General features: G+C 41.2%; 1 protein-coding gene across 2 annotated transcripts in view; it reads left to right on the top strand.

Annotated features, from left to right (window-relative positions):
- si:ch211-247n2.1 (calcium-activated potassium channel subunit beta-2) overlaps positions 1 to 15,351 on the top strand; it is a 68,252-nt gene extending 52,901 nt beyond the window's left edge. The window contains exons 4-6 of one of the 2 annotated variants that reach the window (XM_022669976.2): positions 2,378 to 2,573; positions 11,704 to 11,984; positions 12,110 to 15,351. In XM_022669976.2, the coding sequence (XP_022525697.2) occupies positions 2,378 to 2,573; positions 11,704 to 11,984; positions 12,110 to 12,182 (550 nt within the window). In that variant the 3' untranslated portion in view covers positions 12,183 to 15,351. Of the gene's footprint in view, positions 1 to 2,377; positions 2,574 to 11,703 lie in introns of both variants that reach the window. The other variant, XM_049465768.1, reaches the window with a different exon arrangement.
- Positions 15,352 to 24,783: the final 9,432 nt, after the last annotated feature.

Here is a 24,783-nt window from a genome sequence, read left to right as displayed (position 1 = left end):
TTGGCCGCCCGAAGCCACACCTGAGTTTTAGTTTTGCCTTTTTTTTCACACGTAAATAAAGCAAGCAATGCCTCGCGGGAGAAAAAAAGGGAGGCCCGCCCCCGGCTACTCACCGCCGTTCTGCGATGACGCCGGGGATTTCCCCTTCGCCTCCCTACTCCTCGAGCCGGAGCCCGCCCCCAGCTACTCTCCTCCGCTCTGCTGCGGTGACGCTGGGGATTTCCCATTCACCTCCCTACTCTCAGAGTGGCTCTGCCCACGCTGGGAGGACACCTGCGAGAGGCGGCTGCAGCAGCAGTGGATGCCTCCCCCCGAACTCGGCTGGTGTGAGTGGTGTCCGAAGCCCAGACACCGAGAGGCGGACTGCTCTCACACCGGCCAGGACTTCTGCTGCTGCTGCGTCTTCTCGGAGGAGGAGGACGAGCTCTGCGCCTCCGTCTGGGCTAAGGTCCGACTCCGCCCCGCCTCTCCTGCAGAACTCTTCGGCGGCTGAGTCAGAGTCGTGGAGGGGGGAGAACAGCCCCGACAAGAGCGAGGCCGACCCAGAGCGGAAGCCGCCTTCCCTGGCGCTACCGAGAGCCGCCGCTCCGCCTCCAGCCCCGGCGCTGCCGAGAGCCGTTGCACCACCCGCTTCGGCGCTGCCGAGAGCCGCCGCTGCGCCCGTCAGCCACCGCGCGAGGCTCAGGGATAGAGGCTGGGAGGTGGGCTGCCAAGCGAACGAACTGCATCCCCCACTCTCCTCACCCCGCCTCTCTTCGTTCGCTCCAGTCACCAGGTCACGCCTCACCTTCGACACTGGTGGCTGGAAGCTTAGGGGGAGGGACTGTGGCGTGAGGAGGCGGGGGAACCGGGGGTCCGCCCCACGCAGGAGCGCTCAGCCCAGTCTGTCTCAGCTGGTCTGCATCAGGACTGATTAAACAGCCAGCTGGGACAGGCATATAAACTGAGCCTCAGCCCTCACTCGAGGAGGGCTTTCACTGCTGCACGGACCTTTAAATATGACTAGAAAAGTTATGATTCAAGTTTGTTTTGGGTGTGGTGGAGGGCGTTGGAAACCAATAAAAGGTATGATTTGAGTTAATTTATTCCTCGTGTCTGTGTATCTCTCTGTGCTTCCTCCTTCCGGTTCACAGTGATCCTGCCCCTAACTCCAGGGGCCTATCACAATATATATATATATATATATATATATATATATATATATATATATATATATATATATATATATATATATATATTTATATTATTTTATTTTTCCTCCCAATTTTGGCTATCCAATTGTCCCACCTCTTTGTGCACCCCGATCACCTTTGGCGCCTGCAACTCAAGGAGGGTATGGATGAGCACATGCCTCCTCCGACACATTTCGTGAAGTCAGTCACCCCTTTTTTCCAGCTGCTGCTGATGCATTGCCTGAGTGGCTAGCGCGCTCTGAGGAAAGCGCAGTGACTAGGTCCCCGGCACCACCTTTGAGCATGATAGAAGCCCAATTTTGCTCTTTCTGCACGCCAGCAACTGATGGCAAAGCTACATGAACGGGATTCGAATAATAAAATGGCTCTGTGACGTTATTGTCTTGTTTGTTATTAAATGTCTAAAGTGCTTAACAAAGAGCCCTAATGCACACAATCTCTCTCTCTCTCTTTCTCTCTCTCTCTCTCTCTCTCTCTCTCTTTCTCTCTGAAACTTCACAGTAGTGGGCAGGAATTTGGGCTCATTCCTCTGAAAGAACTGGTGTAATTGAGCCAGGTTTGTAGGTGGCCTTGTTTGCACCTGACTGTTCAGCTTTGCCTATAAATTTAGTTTTTATTTTTTAGTATGATTGAGATCAGAGCTTTGTGAAGGCCACATTTAAAAACATTGACTTTGTTATACTTAAGCCACTTCGGCATACATATACTTTAACCAGTTTGGCAGTATGCTTCGGGTCATTGTCCATCTGGAAGACCCATTTGCACCAAGGCTTTAACTTCTTGGCTGATGTCTTGAGATGTTGCTTCAGTATCACCACAGATTGTTCTTTCTTCATGATGTTATCTATTCTATCTTTGTGAATTGCACCAGACCCTCCTGCAACAAAACAACCCCACAACATGATGCTGCCACCCCCATGTTTCACAGCTGAGATGATATTCTCAGGCTTGCAGGCTTCTCTCTTTTTCCTTTAAAAATAAACGATGGTTATTACGGCCAAACTGTTTTGTCAGACCACAGGACATGTTTTTTAAAAAATGTAAATAAAATAAATAAATAAAATGGCTCTGTGACGTCATTGTCTTGTTTGTTATTACATGTTTAAAGTGCTTAACAAAACACAATCTCTCTTTCTCTCTCTCTCTCTCTCTCTCTCTCTTTCTCTCTCCCTCTCTCTGGTCAGTGTGTGGACGGAGGAGTCGAGTTGCACAGTGTTAAACTCCAGTATAATATCGGAGATTAACTGCAGCTACAGCTGTGGTTCTGAGTGCTGGAAGAGCTCCAGATATCCGTGCCTGCAGGTCTACGTCAGCCTCAACTCTTCCGGCCGAGTGCTGCGACTCTCCCACAACGAGGAGGCCCAGGAGGCCAACCCTGAGGTGCTTATATAAATCACACTACACACACACTATACATGCTGCATACATATAACACACACACACACACACACACTACACACACTATACATGCTGCATACATACTACACACACACACACTGGATAGAAGGATTATTAAATTATAAACTATTGAATCACTACACTGTAAGCCTGGATTGGTTGAATTTACTTAAAGAATTTGAGGAAACCGGTTGCCTTAAAAAAGTTAAGTAATGGATAATGAAAAACTTAAGTTTATTTTTACGTTTTTATTTTTGTTATACTGTAAGACCGGATAAGTTGAGTTTACTTAACTTTTTTAAGGCAGCCGGTTTGCTAAAATTTTGTAATAAATGGGAAATAAATTTGAGTTAGCATAAATTAAAACATCACGTTATTACAACTAAAGGGGAAGTTGATTTATTTGTAAGGTAGCCCAGGGGGAATCACTATACACTCATGGTGAGTGTTAGTCAGAAACTGTTGGACACACCCAGTATGCAAATAGATTGTGACAGAAGCCAATGGAAAAGAAGTTGCCAATGGCAACAGAATAAACTCAGTTATTATATAAGTTAGTTAAACTCAGAGATCTCAGTTTAAGTGTATATGTGACCACGAATGTTCAACTAACTCAAAATAGTTGAGTATTGTTTAGAAATCTCCAACACAACGTATGGGTTTACAGTATACTTACAGTCCAAACAGCTAAAGGCCTTGTAGAATATTATAGGATATATTAAAAATATATATTTCTTTAAGAGAATTATGCCCACCCCTATGCTGATATGAGCCCTGTAATGAAGCGTAATTGCCAAAGACATTTCAAGGCAAAGGCAAACTAAAAAACATTACATATCAAATATATACAAAACCGAGGGAACGTGATAAGCCCTTTTAGAACATGATATTAAAATGCTTTTTTTGGTAAAAGGCATATACAATTTAAACCAGAAGTTTACATACACTACATAAAAAGACATATATGCATGTTTTTTCTCACTGTCTGACATGAAATCAGAATCAACCTTTCCCATTTTAGGTCAATTAGATTACCAAAATGATTTATATTTGTCAGAATAAGAATTTTTAAGGCATTTTTACATTTTTACATAGTCAAAAGTTTACATACATTTTATTACACTCTAAAAAAGAGAGGTATGATATGAGTACTTTTTTGTACTCAAAGGTACACTCTTCATAATTGTACCCTTAAAGGTACAATATTGGTCTTTACAGGGTCAGATTTGTTCCCTCTGAAGTACAAAGTCTTTCCTAACAGCAATAAGTACAAATTTGTACCTTTTAAGGTACATTCAGTATTCTGTATCACTGTACTAATAAACAAAATATATTTTAATTACACATTTTTTATTTAAAAGCCAGACAATTTTGGATCATCACGTTTTTGAGCCATATTCAGTTGATGATAATGTTTATAATTGTTATAATCTTTACTGGCACAAAAACCATGGGTACAAAAAAGGACTTTCACTGAAAAGTACTTTTTTTGTGCCTCAAAATAAGGTACAGCCCCAGCGACAAGCTTTGTACTCTTTTAAGTACAAATCTGTACTTACTTTTCTTAGTGTGTAGTATTTGGTACTGCTGCCCTTAAAATGATGTTATGTAATAACAAAAGATTGGGAGAAGGACCACGCCCAAACTCCATGGTCTAACTCCACCCCTTATCAATCAACCGCCCTATAAATACCAGCTCTAACTACCGACCTTTCGTAAAGAAAGCCCCTTCTTCTATTCTACCACTTCCTAAAAAGGGGGGGTATAACTGCACGCTTCTTCAGCCAAGCAGTTCAGAACTCCAGCCCAAATTCCTCGAGTTCCCTCCCCTTTTTCCTTCTGTGCTCTACTTCTCTCAGGCGTTGTCCGCATACCTGTCAAGTCTCCCGTTTTGGCCGGGAAACTACCGTATTTTACTCCTCTTTCCCGCCGTCCTCCCGTGTTAGTATTTTCCCGTAAATTTACTGTATTATGTTAAAATAAAAACATATACATTATTGAGGAGACAGGGCACTGACCGCTCTGTGTCTCTTAACCAGTCGTGGAGCCGGTTCAAGGAGAAAGTCCCGCCTTTCAGGTAAAAACAGCCAATCAGCTTGCAAAGGAGGGTCAGTGTGGCGAAGCTCCCCTTCGCTGTGAGTTCAGGCAGCTAGTCGGAGCAGCTGATGTTAAAACATATCTGGATATACAGCGATTTTTCTAAAAGAAAGGTAACGGTAGGCTAATCATGGAAACTGTGATGAGATTTTTCTGATAGCTGCTTAAAAATACTCGTCTCCAAAATAAAACACACAGATTAAACCTTTTAAAATAAAAAAAATTACAGCTTGTGACTCAGTTTAACTAGAAATGTGGAGAGGACCGAAATGAACTGAACTGATCATTTATTATTATTATTAATTGTGTAGACCCCTTAGGACTATTTTTTACGGATGGAACATATCTGGTCCATGTCCTTTTAGTAAAAGCTCATGATACTATTTTTAGGACAGAGTTTATGCACCCTTTGTTCAATTTTAAATCCATTAAATAAATAAAAAATATATTATATAAAAGAGAGCATTTATGCCAAAAAAGTAATGCGGACAGAGGAAAACATCCCTTATTTTTCAATCTAAAACTTGACAGGTATGTGTCCGCACTTAGCAAACTGTATGATTTGGGTCAAACCTCACAGTAGTGGGCAGGAATTTGGGCTCATTTCTCTGAAAGAACTGGTGTAATTGAGCCAGGTTTGTAGGTGGCCTTGTTTGCACCTGACTGTTCAGCTTTGCCTATAAATTTAGTTTTTATTTTTAGTATGATTGAGATCAGAGCTTTGTGATGGCCACATTTAAAAATATTGACTTTGTTATACTTAAGCCACTTTGGCATACATATACTTTAACCAGTTTGGCAGTATGCTTCGGGTCATTGTCCATCTGGAAGACCCATTTGCGCCAAAGCTTTAACTTCCTGGCTGATGTCTTGAGATGTTGCTTTAGTATTGCTACATACTGTTTTCTCCTCATGATGTTATCTATTTTGTGAATTGCACCAGACCCTCCTGCAGCAAAACAACCCCACAACATGATGCTGCCACCCCCATGTTTCACAGCTGGGATGATATTCTCAGGCTTGCAAGCGTCTCTCTTTTTTCTTCAAATGTAACAATGGTCATCATGGCCAAAGAGTTTCGTCAGACCACAGGAAATTTTTTTTTTCTGTATATCTTTGTTTCTGTGACATTTGCAAACATTAATCTGACTTTTTTTATGTTTCTTTAGAGTAATGGCTTCTCCTAGCAGAGTGGCCTTTTGACCCCTATTAATACAGTACTTTCATGTTTCACTGTGGAGAATGACACACTCTTACCAGCTTTAGCAGCGTCTGCGCAAGCTCTTGTCCTTTTGTTTTTGGGTTGATCCGCATGTTTTGGATGTTTGCACTTGTTGTACTTGTGTATAATTGTTTATGAAGATAAACGAGGCACCTTCAGGCATCTGGTAATTGCGTTCAAGGCTTTCTGATAACTTGGCTGATTTCTTTAGGCTTTCCCATGATGTTACACAAAAAGCAGTATGGTTCAGGTGTGCTTTAAAATATGTCCACAGGTGTGTCTCTAATTAACACCAATTGCCAAAGTTGCCAATAAGCCTATCAGAAGCTTCCAAAGACATGACATCATCGTATGGGCTGTACCAAATTGTGTAAATGCCTAGTAATCTTAGTGTATGTAAACTTAAGACTTTGCAGAAAGTAATAAAAATGCCTTTAAAAAATCCTCTCTCACATTATTCTGGAATTTAGCAAATATAAATAATTTTGGTAATCCTAATTTACCTTAAACGGGAAAGGTTAGATCTGATTTCATGTCAGACAGTGAGAAAAGCATGCATATGTGTCTTTTTATATAGTGTATGTAAACTTCTTTTTTCAATTGTATTTATAAAAAGGGGCCAGTTGTTCAGAGGTAATCTGATCGGATTTTGGTTATCGGATTGGATCAAATCTGGAAAACAGGTTGTTCAAAAGGGAAAGAAGCTTTCTGAAATCGGATCAGATCATGTAATCCAATCCTAGTTTGTAAATGGATCAAACCTTCAGTTTCTGTTGTTCAAAGTTTTTTGTAGGATAACTTTAAAATTAATGTTTTAAAGTAATAAAAATACATTTGTACGATTAATTATTCCAAATCTCTGCCCTATTATTGAGCAACCAGAATCCTTTATGAAATACTATTGGTGATGACTATGACTATTAAACGAGAAACTCAAAGAGCAGAAGCACAGATTCTCCCGGCAGAGAAACAAATAAAGCTGATCATGGGCGTGGTAGTGGGGGGAAAAGTGGACCTGACCACCCAGGGCCCAAGTAGAGAGAGGGGCCCATGAAAATTTTTGCTCACGTTCCTTGTGTACTGGCATGGATAGGGGCCTACTGTCACTGAGAGTGTACAGGGCCCCGAATTTGCTGCTACGCCCCTGAAGCTGATCAAACTGCAGCAAACCAGGGTTTAACTTTAAATCCGCCTCCTAAAAGCAGGGCTTTAAAATGCAGGTCTCTCTTCCTCATATGAAGAACCCTGAATATCTAGTTAACTACTGGACATTTTTTATTTAAGATGCTTTCAATATATCCACAATTTATTTGTTAATGTATATGTTTTTTTTTTATTTGTTGTGGCTCAGATGAGGGGTCATAAAAGAAATTATAAATGGATGTGGATGTTTATGTTTAGTCACAAAATAAACACTTAAAGTGACCCCATGTTGGTTCTTCTACCTGTTCTTTACATAGCTGGTAATCTGGATTAGGTAATCCTGAAACTGTGTATCTGGATCAGGGTGATCCAATCCAATGTTGCTCTGAAAAACCGTCTTAAATGTAAGACAGATCTCCTGATCCTGGATAGCAAAAAATAGGATTACCAGATCTGGATTATTTTGATCCGGATTACATTTTTTGAACAACTGGCCCCCAAAGATAATCAAAACAGACAAGGGCAAGACAGTAGTCAGTGACGAAGGATAGAGATCAAAATATAGCATAGGCTGATAAAGAGAAAACGAGAATGCTCAATATCTGACTGTGGGAAGTTGGCAAAATAGCTGGGAAAACAGACAGGTTTAAATAGACAGAGGTTAATTAAACACAGGTAGCACAGATCTTTATTCAGGTGTTCAAAAACATTTAGGTATTGCTTTTGATATTTAATGCTTATGCAAGTGATATTAAGTCACTATGATGGTAGTTTTTCATATATATATATATATAAATTATATATAACATATATGTATAAAAGTTATCTTAAAGTTTTTAATAGCAGAAACTCTTATTTACACAACGAAATTAGAGAAAGTAGAAATAATCAGAAATATGTCCACTTTATAGTCATTATCCTATTACCCCCTTACTCCTCTCTACACAGTAGTATTATTCTAACAACATGTTACGATGGTCATTATTGCTGTTTGTATACAAGCAGAAAACAGCATAGTCTCTAACTAGCTTTATAAGTTTTAATAAACCATTTTTATACACATTTTTCACTGTATTTAACTGTGAAGTATTCCACTCATTTGGTACCACTTTAAAATAAGTGTACCTTTATAAAGAGTTTATAAATGGTTTACAATTAGTTTATTAATGGTTACTAATTAGGTTGTTAATGTCTTGAAAAAAAATTAATTATCAGTTATAACACATACGTAGAAAGGGCAACAATATAGATGGCTGTGGGTTCACTATTTGTCAAACAGCAGGTCATTGTTGCTCTTATTATGTATGTGTTATAACTGATTATTAATGATTATCAAGGCATTTAAAACCTAATTAGTAACCATTAATAAACTAATTGTAAACCATTTATAAACCCTTTATTAAGGTAGCCTTATTTTAAAGCGGTACCACTCATTTTAAGCAATATAATGTGTTATATGGTGCAGAAAAGCAAATAATGTTATTGCATTAATACAGACGTATAAATTCTGTCTTTTGTCTGAATATTGAGTGAAAAAGACTGAAATTCAGTAACTTGCTGAGTCATTATTACACTCACACGTATCAGTGGCTAAACATTTATTAGCAGTTCATGTCCTGGTTAATTGAGCGTGTATCTGACTGCTGTGAAATCAAGTCTTGTGAGGATAAATCAATATGCACTCTGCTCACTGGAGAATCCAAAAACAGGACTGTTTTCATGGCTACAGTGGAAGTGAAACTGAATATTCATCTCCAAACACGTTCCACTACAGGACTTGCACCCAGTCCTGGTCTTGTAGTATCTTCTGCCCGTGCCCTGTGCTGTTTTACCTGCTCTTGTAAAGCCTCTCCAAGACAGGAAGAACTTGCTAATTAGTTGATTAGCTGCATTAGCAGGTGTGTTAGTGTGGGGTAGACAGACTTTTAGAATGTCGTCCAGATTTGCATGGTTATTTTTGCATATAATCACTTCCATGACCAAAACTGTATAAAACCAAGCAGCTAGGCATGCTGGGACTGCTTCTACAAACATTAGTAAAAGAATAGGTCTCAGGCTCTCAGGAGCTCAGTGAACTCCAGCACTGTGGTACCGTGATAGGATGCAGCACCTGTGCAACAAGTCCAGTCGTGAAGTTTCTTCACAACTCACTACTAAATATTCCACAGCCAACTGTCAGTGATATTATAACACAGTGATGGCATAGTTACTTTTAAAAAGTAATCAATGTACTGATTATTTAGTACCTCATTAAAAAGTAACTTAGTTACTTCATGGATTTCTTGATTTTAAGAGAAACTAAGCTACTTTTAAGTAACCACCCCCTCAACATAACAGTTTTGCCAAAACTCACTTTACTGGAAGCTTTGCTCCACCTTTGGGGCTTATTCTGTAAGTGTGCTACGTGGGTCTCTGGTGGGTTTTACAAAAATATAACATTTGAAATACAGTGGTGTGAAAAAGTGTTTGCCCCCTTTCTGATTTCCTGATTTTTTGCATGTTTGTCACACTTAAATGTTTCAGACCATCAAACCAATTTAAATATTAGTCAAAGACAACACATGTAAACACAAAATGCTATTTTTAAATAAGGGGTGTTTATTATTAAGGGAGAAAAAAAATCCAAACCTACATATCCCTGTGTAAAAAAGTGATTGCCCCTTATTAAAACATACGGTCACTGTGGTTTCTGACACCTGAGTACACCTGAGTCTCTAGCCACACCCAGGCCTGATTATTGCCACACCTATTCTCAATCAAGACATCACTTAAATAGAACCTGCTTGACAAAGTGAAGTCCACTAAAAGATCCTTAAAAGCTACAGATCATGCTGAGATCCAAAGAAATTCAGGAACAAATGAGAAAGCAGGTAATTGAGATCTATCAGTCTGAAAGAGTTATAAAGTCATTTCCAAATCTTTGGGAATCCAGTGAACCACAGTGAGAGCCATTGTTCACAAATGGCAAAGACATGGAACAGTGGTGAACCTTCCCAGGAGTGACCGCCCAAAATTACCGCAAAAGTGCAGCGACTGTTTTGCTGCGTCAGGGCCTGGAAGACTTGCTGTGATAAATGGAACTATGAATTCTGCTGTCTACCAAAAGATCCTGAAGGAGAATGGTCAATGATCCAAAACACACCAGCAAGTCCACCTCTGAATGGCTGAAGAAAAATAAAATGAAGACTTTGGAGTGGCCTAGTCAAAGTCCTGACCTGAATCCGATTGAGATGCTGTGGCGTAATCTTAAAAAGGCCGTTCTGCTTAAAACCCCTCCAGTGAGGCTGAATTACAACAATTCTGCAAGGATAAGTGGAGCCAAAATTCCTTCACAACGCTGTAAAAGACTCATTGCAAATTCTTGCAAACGCTTGGTTGCAGTTGTTGCTGCTAAGTGTGGCCCGACCAGCTATTAGGTTTAGGGGGCAATCACTTTTTCACACAGGATTTTTTTTCTCCCTTAATAATAACACCTTCATTTAAAAACTGCCTTTTGTGTTTACCTGTGTTCTCTTTGACTAATATTTAAAATGGTTTGATGTTCTGAAACATTTAAGTGTGACAAACATGCACAAAAATTGAAAATCAGGAAGAGGACAAACACTTTTTCGCACCACTGCATGTTCCCAAATATGGGCATACGAGGATTACAGAATGGCGTATGACTGCAGTGGTCAATAGCTTTTAGAGAGAGAAGCTCTGAATCTGTTGCTAAACAGTTTGTGTTGATGATGGACTACTGTTTATTTTCAGTTCAGCAGTGACACTGAGGTGTTTAAAAACTCCAGCAGCACTGCTGTGTCTGATCCACTCGTACCAGCACAACACGCGTTAAGTACACGGAGAAACTTTCCTGAGACTTCCTCTGTAATTATAGGACTATAAAAGTGTTCTATATGATCAGTAAATCTGAATAGAAATTTATTAAACTGACCGTAGGTTCAGGAGGGTTAATATTGAGTAGCCAGAGGGTTTCTCTTGCTAAATATGTGATGGGCAGTGCTGCACCGCAGGCTGCCAGCAGGGGGACTGGTAGACATAGGGGAGGAAATAGTAGAGTGGAATCCCAAATCTCCAACTCCCAGAATCCCCGGTGGTGATTAGTGTCAACCAGCTGCACCTGTGCACTACCCTATATAAACCTCAGTCAAACCAGACCTCACTGTTGCACCTTCACAGAGGGGTGACTGGTACTAGAGGGTAAAAGAAAAGAAAAGAAAAGAAAAGAAAAGGTGATCTCAAAAGAAGGAAAGTGATCTGAAAAGCAACCCACACAGAAAGAAAATATCTCAAAAGAGAGCATAAAGAGAGTTTTGAGTTTGGTAGTGTTTTAGTTTGGTTTATTTGAAGTTAAAGCTGTCTTTTGTTGGTACAAGCCATTTTGTGGCATTTCCTTTGTTCTGTTTCCCGCCTTTTTTTCCACACCTCTTGTGGAAAGTGACTTAAGTGACTGTTTCCAATTGGAGAAACAGTCACTTAAGCACAACACATTTAAAATTATTATCCCGAAACCATAACTAGAACTGAATAATAAATAATAGAACTATATTCTCATAAGTATATGAATATATATATATATATCTGCTCTGCACTTGGATCCCACACCTACCTCAGCCGTAACAATATATCTTTCTCTCTGTTTCCCTGCAGTGCTTCTTTGTGCCTAAGTGTCGTAAGGATCACGCAGTGATGCACACCCTGGTGCTGAACATCTCCGAGCAGCTGAAGACCCAGCACCAGGTCCCGTGTTACTACGACCCGTCCGAGCAGCAGGACAATGTGCTCCTGACTCGACTGTACGGCCGGGGTGCCATCTTTTCTTCACTCCTGTGGCCCACGTGCACACTCGTGATGGGCATGCTCATCGTTGCCATGGTGAAGCTCACCCAGTACCTGTCCATTCTCTGCGAGCAGATCAGCCGTATTAAAAGGTGAGCCGGCCTGGTCTGGCTGGGGCTGGACGATGTTTGACAAGGAAACTTGAAACCACAAGGCATGCAGTGGAACAGGGAAGAAAATAGAGCGAAACCATCTCTAACTGCTGTATTTTCCACAGGGCTGGTCTTTTTCTCCTAGCAGACGCCCTGCCCTCCAGACACAGCGCCGCAAAGTTCAGCAGCACGGTTTGAACACGGCGGCTGTGGGAAAGTTAAAGCGTAAAGACAGAAACAGTGCACCGTGGACAGAAAGCAGTGCAGTATTATGAGGGCTGACCCTTATTTACTCTGGTAATCGCAGTGTTCACAGCCTGGCGACGGGGACGGGTCTTTGTCCCGGATCTTCTCTGACATTCTCAGAAGGCAGAAGCAGGAATTATACAATATACACTGGCTCATGTTCACCCAGCTCAAAACTAAGGATGGAAACAGCAGAGGTGTGGACTTAAGTCACATGACTTGAACTTAAGTCTGACTCAATTCACTCGATACTCTCAATTCATGACAAGACTGACTTGGACTTGGGCTTTATGACGACTCAGTGAGTTCGACAACCCTATTTCTTTACCTATTTACCTTCAATTAAAAATCAGTTTAATCATTTTATTAGTATGTTTACAAAAAATACAATATTTAGGATTAAGGTATACACTATGATTTATCTACTTTATTACTATTATTTTTTTTAAATTATGTTAGATTTGGTGACTTGATTCGGACCTAAAATTTAAGACTTGGGACTTGACTTGAGAGTTGCCCACAATAACTCGAGACACAACTATATTGATTGGGATTTGTTTGTATTGGTTTGGGATTTGTTTGTATTGATTGGGATTTGTTTGTATTGATTTGGGATTTGTTTGTATTGATTGGGATTTGTTTGTATTGATTGGGATTTGTTTGTATTGATTGGGATTTGTTTGTATTGATTTGGGATTTGTTTGTATTGATTGGGATTTGTTTGTATTGATTGGGATTTGTTTGTATTGATTTGGGATTTGTTTGTATTGATTGGGATTTGTTTGTATTGATTTGGGATTTGTTTGTATTGATTGGGATTTGTTTGTATTGATTGGGATTTGTTTGTATTGATTGGGATTTGTTTGTATTGATTGGGATTTGTGTGTATTGATTGGGATTTGTTTGTATTGATTGGGATTTGTGTGTATTGATTGGGATTTGTTTGTATTGATTGGGATTTGTTTGTATTGATTGGGATTTGCTTATATTGATTTGGGACTTGACTCAGGATTCACTTTTATTCACTTGCGATTTGTTGGTACTGACTGACTTGGCATTTGATTTGGGATTCACTAGTATTAAATTGGGACTTGAAACGGGATTAGCCTTTATAGACGTGGGACTTGACTTGAGATTTGTTTGTTTTGACTTGTCTTCTGATTTAGAATTCACTTGGCTTGTCTTGACGTTTAACTCTGTATTGGCTTGTATTGACGAGGGACTGGAACTGGGATTTGCTGTCTTGACTTGAGACTTCACTCCAAATTTACTTGTGTTGACTTGGGACTTGGCTTGGGATCCTCTTGCATTGACTTGTGACCTGACTCAGGATTTGCTTGTACTGACTTGGCATCTGATTTGGGATTCGTTTGTCTTGTCTTGACATTTGACTCAGTATTCGCTTAGATTGACTTGTGACTTGACTTGAGATTTGTTTGTGAAGAATTCGATATGTAAATCACTCTGGACTTGAATATGAAGATTTGAGATTTACTTGTTACCTACAACTTAGGCTACGTTCACACAGCAGATAAAAGTGACCCAATTCATTATTTAGTTTAGTCTGTCCACACAATGTATTTAATGTGACCCATATCTGACGTCTCTCTGAATGCACTGTGTTAGTGACACGCGTGCGCTAAAGAGCTTTGCTTCACATTAAGTTTCACTTTAATCCCAGACAGAATCTCAAGTACTTTGGTGCTTTATATGAGTCCAGGTAGCAGCTGGGTTTATTACAGAGAATTCACTCAAGCCTCACTGTAAAAAGAACATGTTATTCAGCCACAGACAGGTTTTAGTTTTTCTTTTGATGCTGCAGCCATGATCTGTAGCTGTGTTCAGCCAATTTATTATCAGCAGAATATTATTAAAACAGAAATATCAATCCAAATAATTCAGAGGTCTTTAACTTCATTTTTTCACCACTTTAGTCCATAAATTCAGGCTAATGTCAGTTTTCCAATCTACTCTGATACAGTTGTGTATCAGATTTCAATACATGTCAAGCAGGTTAGACACACAACAGACACATGCGGATACCAAACACGCATTTTATTAATAAAGTGGCTAGGTTTATAGGAGTAGTATGGGACAGGCAGGATCAATGACAGTATGGCAGCAAATATATACAACAAACTAGAGCATAGTCAGCCAAAACAGGGTCGTGCACAGAAAATCCAGTAGATAAAGGGCAAGGCAAAAGAGTAGTCAAAAATACAAAAATAGGGCGGCAACAGAAACAAACAAGCTTTAAAAAAGTGAGCAAGGCAAAAATTGGTAGTGGGAAACAAAACAATTCAGTAACAAAGGCAACAAACAAAGGAAACTCATTGTTGAAAAGCTTGATTACTAGATTTAGTACTCAACAGGGAACAGAGCAAACAGAGGGGTATTAATACAAGAGGGACCAGGTGAAAATAATGAGTAACTGGGAGAGTGGGAACACCGTAGCGTCACATGATCAGCCTTTTAAGTATTTAAGTGGTTTAAAGTCCAGAGCAGGCAGACTAACAGTGTCAGGACTGACAATACATCACATATTAAAGTGGCCCAAGTCAAAAAATGTGTTTTTCGCTCTTTACACTGCCATACAAACGACTCACCTGTGTCACACATGATATAAAAGATCAGATTTGGACCACATTTACCTGCTGTGTGAACGTAGCTATAGTGACTTGTTCTCACCTCTACGTACAGGGGTTGGACAATGAAACTGAAACACTTCTTCATTAATTGCACATTGCACCAATAAGAGAAGTAAGAGTGTGAAGGTTTAATTAGCAGGGTAAGAGCACAGTTCTGCTCTAAATATTGCAATGCACACAACATTATGGGGGACATACCAGAGTTCAAAAGAGGACAAAATGTTGGTACACGTCTTGCTGGAGCATCTGTGACCAAGACAGCAAGTCTTTGTGCTGCATCAAGAGCCACGGTATCCAGGGTAATGTCAGCATACCACCAAGAAGGACCAACCACATCCAACAGGATTAACTGTGGACGCTGTAAGAGGAAGCTGTCTGAAAGGGATGTTCGTGTGCTAACCCGGATTGTATCCAGTAAAAAACATAAAACCACGGCTGATCAAATCACGCAGAATTCAATGTGCACCTCAACTCTCCTGTTTCCACCAGAACTGTCCGTCACCACAATAAATTATTGTGCTCTAAAACCAGGTGTTTCAGTTTCATTGTCCAACTCCTGTATATTGTCTAGTGTTTATTACATTTAATGACTAGTGGAGCCCATATTGAAGATAGGCCAAGAAGCTTCCACTGGTTAGCATATCTCCTGAGCACTGTGACCACACCCATTCATGACATTCTAGAAAACGGAAAAAGAAACTGCTGCATTTACTAAAGGTCAAAGGTAGCACTGACAAGCTGATAAATGACCCAAAGCACAATTACCCTTCAGAACTTGAAAAGCACAAATCTGTAACTGAGCAGCGATGCTGTTGCATGTGTGAATGTGAATGATGTGTTTAATTACAGCTCTGTGTTCTGTCCACATCTTATTGATTAATTTGTGGTTACATGTCCAGTTATTTCCATAAGAATGCAACTTCCACTAGCGCTGAGTGCTATACGCTGCATTTCTTTTGTTACCAGTCAATAAGTGATGCATCAGTAAGTACAGAGCTAATGAGCTAATGCTCTTTATAATTGCTGATTGCTTTAGTCTGTAATTATTTCCTTTATAGCTTTTTTTTTTAGTTTCTCAAGAAGTTAACAGCTCCTTGATTCCAAAGTAAATGTAATACAAATTAAACTGTTTCATTAAATTTGTGTATCAAAAATGAATTAAACTGTTATTATTCTTTAAAGGGCACTGCTTTACTGAAGGAACACTATAAGCACAACAGTACACAGACACTCATTTTCATAAGTGAGTTCAGACATTAATAAATGACTCACCTTTTACCAGAGGTGGAAAAAGTACTGAAAAATTGTAAAGTAAAAGTAAAAGTACCTTTACTTTGCCAAAATTCTACTCAAGTAAAAGTAAAAGTACCCAACTAAAAATCTACTCGAGTAAAAGTAAATTAGTACTCAATTTAAAATGTACTTTGAGTAAAAGTTACATAGTTTCTAAAAAAATATTTTTTCTAACTCAAACCCCCCCACCCCCCCCCCCACCCCCAGCCATTTATATTACATACAGTATGTTTGGCCAAGGGCTAATAAAGATTGCTTCATTTGTAAATTTGAAACTAAACACATTTTCTACTCATATCTTGAGTTTAATTCATTTTCTTAAAAAAATAATAAAAAAAGAGTAGCACTTTTTAAAAGAAATGTAACATAAGAAAGGTAAAGGGCAAATATTAACCATGTAAGCTGTTTATAATGCTTGCAATTTAGGTGAAGCAAGCATGTGTAAAGCATTTTAATGTAAAACTGCTTAATTTTGCTGAATTAAATACAAGTAACAAAGTAAACGAGTAACAAAAATATGAACACCACACAAGGGTTAATGAACTATTATTCCACATAATAATTTGGAGCTTTCAGGCAGTGTTTGTTCAGACCAAACCATAAAACAAGTGGTATAGGTTTCTATGATCCATTTTTTTTCTTTACTGTTAAAAAGTTATGGTCATATAGGCGACTATAAACTGTATTTTTATAGTTTTACAGTTCATTATTATTTTTTAACTTCCCATTGCTGTGCTTTAACTGCTGTTTACATGTTTAACATTTAAGCAGATTATTGTTTAATGATAAAAATACTAAACACCACATGCTTTCTCAGGTTTGATGTGGAAGTTTTGAAAGCTGACAGCTCTGTCTGGCAGGCCCATTTTGTATTGCATGAGGACTTTAATGCCTCGTTATTCCACGTGCGAGCATCCGTGCGGCGGCGCATCTGCCCAATTATTATTATTTTTTTATTCAGACAATTGCATTTTATGTTTTACTCAGTAATTAGGAGTTTTTCAATGTAGCAAAGTAAATTACTTGTGTCAAAATGTACTTGAGTAAAAGTAAAATGACCTATTTTAAAAACTACTTTAAAAATTACAAATTACTCATAAAATCTATTCAATTACAGTAACTTGAGTAAATGTAATTAATTACTTTCCACCTCTGCCTATTACTGACATTTAGCCAAATATTATGGTCTGTTGTATGTTTGAGTGTATGTATTTTAACCCTGTTGTTTAACCCTGTATACTGTATTTTTGTACAACATACATTTCCAATATTGTATTGTTAGACACTTTACATTGGGAGTTTCTTCTTTATCATATAAAACATTTTATCGCTTTGTTTCAACAGAAACAATATGATTCACTTTTTTTCTGAGGTGATCTATCCCTTCATTTACATTGAAAACAAAAATATAGTGACATAAAAAAGTTTGGGCACGCCTAATATTTTTTTATATTTCCTTCATAAATCATTAGTTGTTCGGATCAGCAATTTCAGTTAAATATATAATATAGCAGATGAACACAGTGATATATGAGAAGTGAAATGAGATTTATAGGATTTACAGAAAATGTGTAATAATTCTTTAAACTATAATAAGCAGGTGCATAAATTTAAGCACCCCAACAGAAAAATGACTTCAATATTTAGTAGATTCTCCTTTATGGTCTACCAATAAGGAGTGTTGGGTAAGTGCTGGAGATAAAACCAGCTTTTAAAACTTGATTTTCTACAAATCATTTCACATGCTTTAAATACAGTATTGACAAATAATGTACCGTTATTGTAAAGTGTTACCAGCTACTGAGAATGTATGGATAGGAATTGGTGCCAAATTGAAAAAAAGAAAGAAAAAACACTACCGTGGAAAAATGCATATGCAATCCACAAGATACATTGCTTTTCCTCACAAACATGCAGAATACCTGCTAAAATGAAATGCAAAATCACTATTACATTACCTTTCACTGTACTTGATCTCTCTGTTGAAAAATAATAAACAAGAATTTTACATTTTCAAACCCAAACGCTGAATTTGTGTCAGAATTGCACTAAAAATGCCATTAGTTTAACTGCACTGTGTGGCTGTGCTGCGAATGTTCAAAAGCTAATTACAATGCACAGGATTACATTTCATCTAGGAGCAGCGTGGAAAATGTGACAAAACAAAACATAATCTGTCTAATTAGACACCAAACATACCCACACCATTCCAGGCAGACCCGGGACCAGATAGCTTCCACACCCGGCCCGGTCTGCCCCAGCGAACCCCAGACAACTGTGTGAAAACGCCTGCAGTTAAAAGTGTGTCAAAAGCATGCAGTCGTCTGTAAGTGTGCCAGCCTTTATTTATAGAATTACAGGGTTAATTTTGTTCTCTTATATCCTGTTGCTAAAGACATTTTCTCTGGTTTAAAGTACAACTGTGAGTGCCTGCTTCTGACTGGTTACTCATCCCCACATCAATTTCAGTAGTGGGTTCTGATTGGACAGTGATTACATTTTATTTTGGCACAATTTCCACACTGCTCCTAGACGAAATGTAAACCTGTACTGGGAGGGGTAAGCAAAAATGTAATTTTCTTTTGAACATTCGCAGCATCACACAGTGGAATAAAATTATGTTGAGCTGATTGCATTTTAAGTGCAATTCTGATACAAATTTCAAAACGTAATTTTTTGTGTATTGTTTTTCAATAAAGAGATTAAGTGCAGTGGAATGTAATAATAATGTAATAATGGTTTTACATTTTATTTTGGCACATATAAGTTATATAACACTCATTTAAGTAAAGCTAAGTAAACAAAAAAAAAAGTCAAACGAGCACTGGATGTTAATCTTCACAGATATCTCTCCTGAAAACTGTTTATTTTGGGTGAGTAAAGCGCTTCCGTTTATTTACAGTAAGCTTAGATTCCCGAATTTCTCCAGCACTAAGGCTGGAGCATTAGCATTAGTGGCTAACCTCCAGCAGTGCAAACCGAGGTTAGCAGCAGACTACAGGCTGATAATCTTCACTTCTGAACAGATAAATAGCGGTTAGCGGCTAATGCTAATGCTACTCCTGAAACTCCTGTATAACGCTGTACTTCAGCAGAGTGGCTTTACTAAAAACTAAAAACGCTTTATTAGGCGCACTGATAATTTGGGGGAAAATTAAAGGATTTTAAGTGCACCTTATAGTGCAAAAAATACAGTATTTATCTGTTTACCAGCAATGTGAAAAAACAAGGATTCTAGAAAATGTCAGTCTGTCAGTAGATCAATTCTTTAAGTGGATGGTTTTTAATCTTTAAACCCTTTTTCTTAGTTAGACTGTGGTCAGTGTAATCTGATTCCTCAGCGTGATATAAATCATGAGCAAGGCAAGGAAAAATAATCACTGTCTTACATCTGCCCGGTGATCAGTGGACAAGATAACAAGTGCTAATGAAGTACGGTGCAGTTCAAAGGTAAATCTCTGTTTGTGTGACTGTGATGGGCCTGATGTTTCAGCAGCTGTTGATTTGTCTGTCTTTGGGAGATAAATTTGCAGTGAATGGTACCGGAACGTGTCTGGGAAAGGGCACCTTTTAAAAGTGCAATCAGCTGACTGGCTGTGATGAAACGTCCGGAGTCGGAGACTAATCAGACGGCTGGTCCGCCCGTCCACACCGCATTTATCCCAGCCTCTCTGACAGCTGCCGTCCAGACACTCTGTTCTCCCTCTGGTTTATACGCTCTGAGACGGAGCTTCAGAGATATACTGTAATTATTTTACAAAAAGAAAAACTCAACAACAACAAAAGCGCAGCTGGATGCTGCCATGTTATTGGACGCTGATGAGGCAGTTTGTGAAGAAAGCGTTATTGACGGAAGATCAATATGGCTGCTTATTCAGACACAGGCTCATTCACACTTTGGCTCAGGGCGAGAGAATCATATGATGACGGTGTAATTTTCTCCCACTGTCTCGCTGTCCTCACCCTCTCCTCCAGTCCATTTGCAATGACAATCTATTAGTCCTCTCCGGCTGATGAGACCCACATTGTGAAGAGGTTTATGGGCTCTTTCAAATGAGGGATTGCTTATAAACTGCCCTGTGCTAACTGTCGACCAGACGAGACAACATCATGGCAAAATCAAGTAGTGTAAATGAAGTGAGTGCAGTTTGTAAAGACTGACTTTGTAAAGATACTGTTTCTATATACTTGTTTGCTTTTGAGAAAAGCACAGATAAACAATAAGACATGTAGGGGAGGAGACAACTGGCCTATGCCTTGTCTTCGCAATGCGTATCCTATCTTTCTCAAAGTCAAAGTCAAAGTGTTTTTTATTGTCATTTCAGCTATATACAGAGTACGCAGAGTACACAGTGAAACGAAACAACGTTCCTCCAGGGACCATGGTGCACATAAACAGTGTCGACAGAACAAAAGTGCAACAGTACAAAAGTGCAGACAGACAATACAACACAATACAGACAAAGAATAATAAATAACAAAACAGTGTGCAAATTATGCAGTGTGCAAAAAAGACCAGTGAGGTAGTAATTACCTCTATTACGCAGTGTGCAATAGAGTCCAGTGAGGTAGTAGGGTTTTTTTAGTGCTTTCCATTTTCTGGGGTAAGTGGGGTAAGAGTGACAGTGTGTGCATGTACAGAAAAACCATCAGTTCAGTCTCTGCAGTTGAGGAGTCTGATGGCTTGGGGGTAGAAGCTGTTGCAGAATCTGGTCGTGCTGGACCGGATGCTGCGGTGCCTTCTTCCCGAAGGCAGGAGGGAGAAACAGTTCGTGTGAAGGATGGGTGGGGTCATTCACAATGCTGGTTGCTTTGCTTCTGGTACTTTAGATGAGACTCCAATTTATAAATACCAACTAGGTAAAAATTCACAACCACTATCATACCTCTTTTCCACCGCTTTTCCATTTGAAAACAACACGGCGGAAGCCGAGCTCCTTTTAAAATTTGTGCTGCTGATCCTCGGTGGAGCACTGTTGATTCATTTTCATTCATTTAGCTGCTTCTGCTGCTCTTAGCTGTGAATGGAGGCGAGGTTTGGAAACAACTTTGCCCTGTAAAAAGTGTTAATTTGGACAACAAATTTTGATTTAGTTTTAGTTATAGTCTTTTGATGAAAATAGCATTTATTTTTAGTCATAATTTAGTCATCTGAAATGTTTTAAGTTTTAGTCTAGTTTAATCGACTAAATATCATAAGAATATAGTCGACTAAAACTACAGTCAATGTAGTCGACTAAAATGTAAAGTAAATGTAAATGTAAATGCTTTTTCATCAGTCCCCTTGAATTATTAACTATACATGTCACGTCCTGGCCTTGTCTCATGTCTCTGTGTGTGTGTCCCACGTGACCTGTGCCCCTGTGTTCTGTCTCAGTACTTTTCCACCTGTGTCAATTTGTAGCTCCGCCCCCTAGCCCCAGGTGTTTCCATTTCCCTTGTGTGCTATAAAGCCTTCCTTTGTCTCTTGTCCTTCGTCGGTCTTTGCACCTTCCCCTGTTGTCTGTCTCGCTGTTTCTTTGTTGCCTTAGCCCTTGCTCCTAGTTAGTGTTTTTCTCCTTGTTTATTCCTGCACTCTTTTGTTCCCTGTTATTATCCATTGTTTTCTCCTTTGCCCTGCTTAGTTTATTTATTCTTGTTTAGTTTAGTTTTTCCCTGTCTAGTTTAGCCTCTTGTTTGTTCCTTGTATATTATCCCTGCCCACTTTAGTTTAGTACTTATTCTGTCCCTCGTTTATTTTCTTGTTCTCCTGTTTATAGTCTGTTTTGTTTTTTTGGGTATATGTTTATCTATTTTCAGTTATTGTGTTTATTCCCCAGTTCCTTATATATATATTGTGGCGTGAGTAGGCGGGGGAACCGTGGGTCCGCCCCACGCCGGAACTCACAGCCATGTCTGTCCCAGCCGGTGTGCATTCAGGACTGATTAAGCCGCCAGCTGGGACAGGCATAAAAACTCTGCCTCAGCTCACACTCGGGAGAGACTTGGACTTGGGAGGAGTGAGCTGAGGCCGCACAGACCTTTAAAACAACCCCGAAGTGGTTTATAGACTCTAGAGCCCCATTGGGCCATAGTATGTTTATTTAAGTTTGTTTCTGGGTGTGGTGGAGGGCATTTAAGAAAATAAAGGTACGTTTTGAGTTCATTTACTCCTCGTGTCTGTGTATTTCTGTGAGCTTCCTCCTTCCGGGTCACAGTGGTCACGCCCCTAACCCCAGGGGCCTACCACAGTGGTGGAGAATGCGGGAACCACCCCTTTTGGGTGGGGTCCAGTGACCTGGTTGGAAGGAAGCCGCGGAGTTGAGCACGGCACGGGGCTGTGGTGGACTCAAGGCGTGCCTTTGTTTGGCCGCCCGAAGCCACACCTCAGTTTTGTTTTGGTTTTTTTTTCGGAAAAATAATAAAAAAATAAATAAATAAATAAATAAATAATGCCTCGCGGGAGAAAAAAGGGGAGGCCCGCCCCCGGCTACTCACCTCCCTTCGGGTGTGACGCTGGGGATTTCCCCTTCGCCTGTCTACTCCTCGAGCCAGAGCCCACCCCCAGCTTCTCTCCACCACTCTGCAGCGGTGACGCTGGGGATTTCCCCTTCTCCTCTCTCCTGCCGGAGTGGCTTCGTCAGCGCTGGGAGGACGCCAGCGAGAGGCGGCTGCAGCAGCAGTGGACGCCTCGCCCCGAACTCGGCTGGTGCGAGTGGTGTCCGAGCCCCAGACACCGGGAGGCCGAGTGCTCTCACACCGGCCCGGACTTCTGCTGCTGCTGCGTCTTCCCGGAGGAGGACGACGAGTTCCGCGCCTCTCTGCCCGGGCTCAAGTCCGACTCCGCCCCACCTCTCCTGCAGAACTCTTCGGCGGCCGAGTCGGAGTCGTGGAGGGGGGAGAACGGCCCTGACAAGAGCGAGGTCGAGCCAGCCCCGGCGCTACCGAGAGCCGCCGCTCCACAAGCCCCGGCGCTACCGAGAGCCACCGCTCCACAAGCCCCGGCGCTACCGAGAGCCGCCACTCCACAAGCCCCGGCGCTACCGAGAGCCGCCGCTCCACAAGCCCCGGCGCTACCGAGAGCCGCCGCTCCACAAGCCCCGGCGCTACCGAGAGCAGCCGCTCCACAAGCCCCGACGCTTCCGAGAGCCGCCGCTCATCCAGCCCCGGCGCTACCGAGAGCCGCCGCTCCACAAGCCCCCGCGCTACCGAGAGCCGCCGCTCCACAAGCCCCGGCGCTACCGAGAGCCGCCGCTCCACAAGCCCCGGCGCTACCGAGAGCCGCCGCTCCACAAGCCCCGGCGCTACCGAGAGCCGCCGCACCACAAGCCCCGGCGCTACCGAGAGCTGCCGCTCCACAAGCCCCGACGCTTCCGAGAGCCGCCGCTCATCCAGCCCCGGCGCTACCGAGAGCCGCCGCTCCACAAGCCCCCGCGCTACCGAAAGCCGCCGCTCCACAAGCCCCGGCGCTACCGAGAGCCGCCGCTCCACAAGCCCCGGCGCTCCACCTGTCCCGGTGCCTCGAGCCGCCGCTCCACCGGTCCCGGTGCCCCGAGCCGCCGCTCCACCGGTCCCGGTGCCCCGAGCCGCCGCTCCACCGGTCCCGGTGCCCCGAGCCGCCGCTCCACCTGTCCCGCCGCGGCGCTGCAGAGAGCCGACGCACCAACCGCCGCGGCGCGAGGCTGGGGGACTAAGGCTGGAAGGTGGGCTGCCATCTCCACGGGCCTCTCTCTGGAGGGGGGGGGCCCAAGCGAACGAACTGCATCCCCCGCTCTCCTCACCCCGCCTCTCTTCGTTCGCTCCAGTCACCAGGTCACGCCTCACCTTCGACCCTGGTGGCTGGAAGCTTAGGGGGAGGGACTGTGGCGTGAGGAGGCGGGGGAACCGTGGGTACGCCCCACGCCGGAACTCACAGCCATGTCTGTCCCAGCCGGTGTGCATTCAGGACTGATTAAGCCGCCAGCTGGGACAGGCATAAAAACTCTGCCTCAGCTCACACTCGGGAGAGACTTGGACTTGGGAGGAGTGAGCTGAGGCCGCACGGACCTTTAAAACGACCCCGAAGTGGTTTATAGACTCTAGAGCCCCATTGGGCCATAGTATGTTTATTTAAGTTTGTTTCTGGGTGTGGTGGAGGGCGTTAAAAGAAAATAAAGGTACGTTTTGAGTTCATTTACTCCCCGTGTCTGTGTATTTCTGTGAGCTTCCTCCTTCCGGGTCACAGTGGTCACGCCCCTAACCCCAGGGGCCTACCACAATATATATATATCTCCCTGTTTTATGTTTAAGTGTTTACTTGTTTCTCGTTTCTTTGGTTATTTATATTTATTTATTAAATTATTCATTTCACCCTACCTGCACTGACAATACACTTATAAAAATTAAACATTTACTAACCAGTTGTGTAATATTATTAATGTTTGAATATGAACTATATTTATATTTTTATATGATTTAATGTATATTATTATTGTAGGTAAGTGACTATAAATATTTTACGTTACAAAATTAGTTCTAGAAATCAGGTCATGAAACATTTGAATGGTTAAATTATAGTTTGAACAGAGCTGTAGATGTTAGAGTTAATCATACCATCATCAGCTCATGAAATATCATTAGCTTAATTAAAACGC

The sequence above is a fragment of the Astyanax mexicanus genome, chromosome 16, assembly GCF_023375975.1.
Source record: "Astyanax mexicanus isolate ESR-SI-001 chromosome 16, AstMex3_surface, whole genome shotgun sequence".
NCBI classification, from domain to species: Eukaryota; Metazoa; Chordata; class Actinopteri; order Characiformes; family Acestrorhamphidae; genus Astyanax; species Astyanax mexicanus.
This window is presented reverse-complemented; position numbering and strand designations above follow the sequence as displayed.